Source organism: Chiloscyllium plagiosum, unplaced genomic scaffold (genome assembly GCF_037043375.1).
Source record: "Chiloscyllium plagiosum isolate Xiang-an unplaced genomic scaffold, Cpla_swu_hap1 HiC_scaffold_8, whole genome shotgun sequence".
Lineage (NCBI taxonomy): Eukaryota > Metazoa > Chordata > Chondrichthyes > Orectolobiformes > Hemiscylliidae > Chiloscyllium > Chiloscyllium plagiosum.
This window is the reverse complement of record NW_028270146.1, coordinates 2571498-2578624: the sequence shown is the minus strand read 5'-3', so window position 1 is coordinate 2578624 and position 7127 is coordinate 2571498. Positions and strand designations below refer to the sequence as shown.

The 7127-nt window shown below is 50.1% G+C and overlaps 1 protein-coding gene and 1 long non-coding RNA gene across 2 annotated transcripts; one reads left to right on the top strand and one right to left on the bottom strand.

The window, feature by feature from the left end:
• Nucleotides 1-2178: 2178 nt before the first annotated feature.
• Nucleotides 2179-3494, bottom strand: LOC148149331 (uncharacterized). The gene is made up of 2 exons (XR_015757818.1): nucleotides 2806-3494; nucleotides 2179-2360 (listed from the first exon to the last, which is right to left on the bottom strand). It is a non-coding gene; the product is annotated as an uncharacterized LOC148149331 (long non-coding RNA).
• A 150-nt stretch (nucleotides 3495-3644) lies between these two features.
• On the top strand, nucleotides 3645-6423 carry LOC122555597 (protein c-Fos-like). The gene is made up of 4 exons (XM_043701628.2): nucleotides 3645-3911; nucleotides 4577-4750; nucleotides 5032-5139; nucleotides 5523-6423. Exons 1-4 carry the CDS (start codon nucleotides 3783-3785, stop codon nucleotides 6015-6017), a joined length of 906 nt encoding a protein of 301 aa, XP_043557563.2. The 5' UTR covers nucleotides 3645-3782; the 3' UTR covers nucleotides 6018-6423.
• The last annotated feature ends 704 nt before the right edge of the window (nucleotides 6424-7127 follow it).

Here is a 7127-nt window from a genome sequence, read left to right as displayed (position 1 = left end):
ACCCGGGTCTCAGATGCTGTGTGGCAGCAGTGCTAACCACTGTGCCGCCGTGCCGCCCACCTGTGTTGCGCCAAACTGTGGAACCAGTTGGAACCCTATCTATCCGACACTATTCCATTTTCATCCTTATGTTTATCCAAGGCTGTGATGAGGTCTAAAAGTGAAAAAAAAACTTCTCACATCACCCTTGCTTCATTTGTACATGACTTTAAATCTATGCCATTAGATCAGTAGGAACAGCAGGAGGCCATTTGACCCCTTGTGCCTGCTCTGCCATTCAATGGGATCGTGGCTGATCTGACATTCCTCATGACCACTTTCTTGTCCTTTCCCCGTAACCACTGATTCTCCACCTGATCAAGAATCTATCTACATCAACCTTAAATATACTGAAGAACTCTGTCTGTGGCAAGGAGTTCCAAAGACACTCAACACCCTGAGAGAAGAAATTCCTCCTCATCTCAGTCTTAAATTCACACCTCTTTATTTTGAGACTATGCTCTCTGGTCCTAGACACTCCCACGAGGGGAAACATCCTCTCAGCATTCACCCTGCCTAGCTGCTTAAGAATCCCATGTGTTTCAATGAATCACCTCTCATTCTTATAAACTCCAATGAGTAGAGTCCCAACCTATTTAACCTTTGCTCATAAGACACCCCACCATGCCAGGAATCACCCTAGTGAACATTCTCTGAACTGCATCCAATGAAATGATCCTTTCCTTAAATAAAGAGACCAAAACTGCTCGGAGTACTCCAGATGTGGTCTCACCAGCATCTTGACCAGTTGCAGAAAGACTTCCCTACTCTTATACTCCAAACTCTTTGAAATAAGGGTCAACATTCCATTTGCCTTCCTGATTGCCAGCTACACTTGTGTGCTTGGTTTCTGTGTTTCATGCACAAGTTTCTCCAAATCCCTTTAGTTTGCAGCTTTCTGCAGTTTTTTTCATTTACATAATATTCATTTCTTTTGTACTCCCTTCCAAAATGACCAACTTTGCATTTTCCTACATTATATTCCATTTGCACACTATTTAACCTATCAATATCTCTCTGTAAACTATCCGTATCCCTCTCAGGACTTGTCTTTCCACCTATTTTTGAGTCATTTATAAACTTCATCATTTACTTCCTTCCTTCAAGTCATTAATGTATGTTGTAAATGGTTGTGGTCCCAACATTGATCCCTATGGAACCTCACTGGTTACAGGTTGCCAACCTGAAAAATAAAACCCTTATCGCCATTTGTTGTTTCTGCACAAAAGTGAATTCCTTGTCCATGCAATATACTACCTCCATCACCGACTTAACCTTTTGTGAGGTACTTTGTCAAATACCTTCTGGGAGTCCAAATAAACACATCCACTGGCTTCCCTCTATCCACTCCAGCTGACACTCCTTTGAGAAACTTAGTCAGATACTATTTCTCTTTCATTAAGCGATGCTGACCCCGCTTGATTAGATGATGGTTTTCCAAATGTTCTGCTCGTACTTCCTAAATTACTGATTCCATTATTTTTCAAACAATTGATAAACTTAACAGTCCCAAATTCTTCAATCTGGCCTCTTCACTGAAGTTCCCATTCCTGGAACCATTCTTCTACATTGCTTCTACACTCTCTGTTAGTATTTACATCTCTCCATGGTCCTTTATAAAGTGGCCCCACAACTCATGTGGGTTCCAGCGATGGCATCGCCATTGACTGTCAAGGGGCAATGGTTGCATTCTCTTTGATTGGAGGTGGTCATTGCCTGGATGTGAATGTTATTTTCCACTTTTTAGCCCAAGCCTGGATATTGTGGAATCAAGGGTTATGGAGATAAGGCAGGAACAGGATACTGATTAAGGATGATCAGCCATGATCATATTGAATGGTGGTGCAGGCTCGAAGGGCAGAATGGCCTACTCCTGCACCTATTGTCTATTGTCCATGTTTTGCTGCATTTGGATATGGACTTCTTCCGTATCTAAGGAATTGCAAATGCATCAAAATGCTGTTAAATTAAAAAAAAATGTTTCAGTCTTAAAATTATTTTCATCCTTGTTTTCAAATCCCTCCATGAATTCCCATCACCACTCCACCCCACCCCACCACCCTGTCTGGTCTCCTCCAGCCCCAGATTGTTTGTGCTTCCCCAAAACAGCCTCAATCAGTGATTGGTCCTTCAGAAAGCTGGGTATAAATTCTGGAATTTTATTCCTACGCGTTACCACCTCTCTGTCCTCCTTTCAGAGGTTCCTTAAAATGTTGCTCTTTGACCAAGCTCTGGACATCTCTGAAGATTTCCTGTGTGTGAGTGTGGCTGTAAAAAGATACACTGTTGACATTTCTCTTTATCTTCACTCATCAGGGCAGCTGCAAGAATAGAAAATTTCAAAGTAAATAATTTATACGGGATGAAAAAGTGTGCTGATTCTTAGACCTATGGTCTTCAATTGGTTGAAGTGTCAAGTGCACATAAAAGGGACCCATAAATAAGCACTACTGCAGTTAGGCAGTAGTGTGGGGGTAAAAAATAAAAAAGAGAAATAAAAAGAAAAAAGAATAGACATATTCTATTCATTCTGTTCTGTTCATTCTAAAAAAAGTCATTTTTTTTCTCTTTCGATTGGTACTTTCGCAATTGTCCTGATGAGGGGAAAAAAAGAATAGAAAAAAAGAGAAAAAGACAGGGACCCATCTCTGTGCTTTTGTTATTTCAAATAAGGCACAGTGCCTTTTCCTGCAGTGAGCAGGTCCTTGTGTTTATACATAAGTTTGACAATACTACCAGTCCGTCTCATAATGTTAAAGTACTTGCCGTAGAGAATAAATCACATAATATCCTGGCTTGGAAAAATGTTGGTATTCCTTCACTGTCACTGGGTCAGAGTCCTGGGCCGCCCTCCCTCACAGCATTATGGACGTACCAATAGCACGCAGACTGCAGCAATTCAAGCGATATCCACAACACATGAATATGATATGAATGGTGCAAAGGTATCAGTCCATACTAGGCATGGCAGCTTCCACTGCGCATTGTTTACACGTTGCATACGGACAGTTGAGAATAAGTTATAAATGTTTGGTGATGGGTCAGGGTGACGAAGCCGGGTTAAATGTAAATACAGGCTAAAAACAGAGAGATGTGGCGCTGATGAAACTGAGACAGAATACTGGCTGGCTGCAGTTCTGAGCCACAGAGACGGCCTCAGTTTTATTTCTGTTCCTGCCCAAATGTTTGTTGTTGTTTTGCAGGGTCCAGGCTAAGAACCTGGGATCTTGCTGTGCCACCAGCTCTCTCTCCCCTCCCCCCACCCCATTTCTCTTGCTTTCCGGACCTCGCTCCAAATAAGGGCATCTACGTCAGTGGATTCCCGGTGCAGGGCCGCACCAAGTCAGCGCGGGGGTGGGCGAGCGGACAAGACCGAGCACAACCGGCGGTTCAGGCGGCTGCTCACTGAGTCATGGGGCTGACCTAGACTCTGAGTCCCTCTGACCGTCCGGAGCCTGCCCTCCCTCCTGTCTCTGGTGTTTGTGTGGAGGGGATTCCCCCCCCATTCTCTCACACATGATGGAACCGTCCAGGCTGCATCATCCGCCGCGAACCCAATAAAAGGCGGCGGCTCCGAACCTGCCACAGCAAACATTGGAGTCAGAGGCTGGCCGTGACATCCCGGGATCTACACAGACAGAGAGCGACAGCCGCAGGCAGTGATACTCCCCCCTCCTCCCCGCCACCACACAGAGCTCCAGCACCGGCACACACAGGCAGACAGCCCGGGGGACTCCTGCATTATGTTCCAGGCTTTCAGCACCGAGTATGACTCCGCTTCCCGCTGCAGCAACTCTCCGTCCATCGGCGATCCGTTTTATTTCTCACCCGCCGACTCCTTCTCCAGCCTGGGCAGCCCGGCCCGCGCCTCGGTAAGTGGCCGAGAGAATACAGGAGGTCGGGGGGAATGGGCTGGGGGGGGGCAAACCTCTCCCACCGGGGGAGGGGGAATGAGGGGGGAATGGGCTGGGGGGGGAGGGGTTAATGGGCTGGGGGGGCAGGCGGTGAACATTCTCTCCTCGGAGGAGGGGAACGGGATAGGGGTAAACATTGACCACCAGCGGAGGGAATGGGATAGGGGGTAAATAGTGACTCCGGGGGTAGGAGGGGGAATGAGCTTGGGGGTAAACCCCCTCCAGCGGGGGGAATGGGATAGGGGGTAAACACTGACTCCCCGGGGGAGGGGGATGGGCGGGAGGGTGACCAATCCCCCACCCGGGGGGACTGGGACAGGGGGGTAAACAATCCCTCCCGGGGGGAGGGGCAGGTCACTCCGGTTCCGGGAGAATCCACGTAAAGTGTGACGTCTGGGGCGGGTGACGCGCTCGCTCTGAACCAATCAGCGCCGCTTTATTAATAACCCGCGTGACGTCAACTCCATTCATAAAAACAGTCTCTTCTCCTCTCACCCCCCCCCCCCCCACATTGTCCCCCCCCCGGGGGAGGGGGGATGGTCACCCCACATTCCGTTACCCCCCCGGGGAGGGGGAGTGTGTGCCGGCTGTTTGCTCATGTGTGTGTCTCTCTCTCTCTGCAGGACGCCGGCTCCGAGCTCGCCCCCACTCTGACCGCCCTAAGCCGCCGGCCCGAGCTGCAGTGGATGGTGCAGCCCACCCTGAGCCCCGGCTCCAGGCACGACTACAGCCCTGGAGCCCCGTACCGAGCCCGGCTCACCAGCAGATACTCTGGCCGCAGGGGCAAGACTGATCAGGTGAGACCTGCTGTCACTCAACCGGGGGTGGGGGAGTGTTCCTGGGTATCTTCGTGTAAAGCCACCCTGAGGTGTGGGAATCTCTCTGCCCTTGCCCCCTCTCCATTGCCTAGTGCAGCCTGGCAAGGGGGGCACCTGGTCTCTAAACCAGGGTCGGTCTGTCTGTCTCCCCTCGGTATTGCAACTGAGGGGGTCAGTGTTTGGGGGGTGGGGGTAAGTGGTGCTGTGGTCTGAGCCTCTGAACCAGGGTCTCACTGTTTTCCCCTCCCCTTCTATTGCAGCTGAGTCCCGAGGATGAGGAGAAGCGGAAGGTCAGGAGGGAGCGGAACAAATTGGCGGCAGCCAAATGCAGGAACCGCAGGAGGGAGCTGACCGACAGCCTGCAGACGGTGAGTGTGGCTTACGGTGCGATGGAGTGGGGGGGGAAAAGAATGGACTGCTCCGGGGGGGGGGGGGGGGTTGGAGAAACCGGAATCCCCACCGTGCGGGAAGAAGCCATTCAGCCCATCGAGTCTGTACCGGCTCCCATGGCCCACTGATCCAGGAGCAAGCCCCCTCCCCAGCTGCACATTCCTGGCTCAGGAGCAGGGCTTGGCTGAGGCTGATACCTGAGCCCCACCGTCTCGCCCCGGGGTGGATGGGGGGGGGGGGGGTGAGGACGCTGACGTGCCTGGGAGGAGGGGATTGGGTCGGGGGGTTAGGGGTGGGGAATGTCTGACTCTCTGCTGTGAGCTGCCCTCTGACTCTCCCCGGGTTTGTTTGTTCCCCGCAGGAGACGGAGAAACTGGAAGGGGAGAAGTCTGTTCTGGAGACGGAGATAGCGGAGCTGCTGAAGGAGAAGGAGAAGCTGGAGTTTATTCTGGCCGCTCACCGGCCGGTGTGTCGCCTTCCAGACTCCGAGGCCCTGGGACTCCCGGCCAGCAGCATGGGAGGAGCGGACTCTGAGCCTGCAGCGCCCCCGGCTGCAGCCCCGGGCCTGGACACTAACCTGGGAGCAGACTTACTGAGCAGCATGGACACAGGCCGCTCAGTCCCCGATGTGGATTTGATCAACCTAGCCGACTGGGAGCCTCTGTATTCCTCACTGCCTGCCGACTGTGAGCCGCTGTGTACCCCTGTCCTGCCCGCCACCCCGAGCGGCTCCTACTCGTCTTCATTCGCCTTCAGTTACCCGGAACTGGCGGAGTGCGGCTCCTCTCTCGACCCTGTGATTGGTAGTGACCATTCCTCCGACTCTCTGAACTCTCCCACCCTGCTGGCTTTGTAGGAAGATGCAGGACATGGACATAGACATGTACACGCCAGCTCTCCAGAGCTGCATGCACCAGCCTGGGAAATGCATGAGACTGGCTTTCATATCCCACCCCCTGGACTGGAGCTCCACAGTCTCTCTCTCTCAGCCAGAGACACGGTGCTAGACTGGCCTCCAGACAGTGTTTAGTCGGATCTACATTACTGCGATTTTGTGTTATATAATATATCTAACTTATTGTAAAAGTTTATTTTTAAACTTATGTACCCTGCTCTTCATTGTGTTCAGTGGTCTTGGATATTGACATCAGTTTTCCATGAAAACGGTTTAATTTATTTGTACAAATATTTATTTTTTCTATTTTCCATGAGATTCCAAGTGTTTGCCTTGTGCTAACATTAATAAAATGATTTAAGTCAAAGATTGGCGTTGCTATCTGTGTGGGTTATTAATCACCAGGCTGGTTATGGGTCCGATAAAAAGGGACATACACTCTTTTTAGGAGCAGGACAACTGCAACTTGAATAGTCAATTGGCTTCCGAAACAATGACATACTATTAGCTCTCCTTATTCCTCGCTGGATACTAGTCATGTGACTAGGGCCTTTCTGCAGCTGTTTGTGCTGACCATCATACAATTCTAAACTAATCCCAGTTGCTGCATGTGATCCATAATCCCTGTATTCTGTTTTGCATATTTAAATACTAAAACTTTTAACATCTGTGCTTGGCACAGTGCCAGGCACTTACCACCCTCTCACATTTCACTTAAAGTTTCCCCTTCGCCTTTAAACTATGCCACTGAGTATGGCATCTCCACCTTTGGGAGGTGGGGAAAGAGGACGACTGACAATTCATTGCATTCTTCTCCCAGTTTATAAACGTTTATCAGGTCACCTATTTTCACTAGAGCATCAATGAGGTATATCTAATCTCTCCTTGCTAATCCATGGTAGGCAAAATCATGGGAAACGTCTTCAGCAATCGCTCAACTAATCACACCTCAGGTGAGGAGAGAGGTTGAGTAGGAAAGTCCTTCATTGAAACTGCAGACAGTGCAAGAATTGAACCCGCACTGGTGGAGTCCTTCTGCATCATAAACTAGCTATCCCACCACCTGGACTA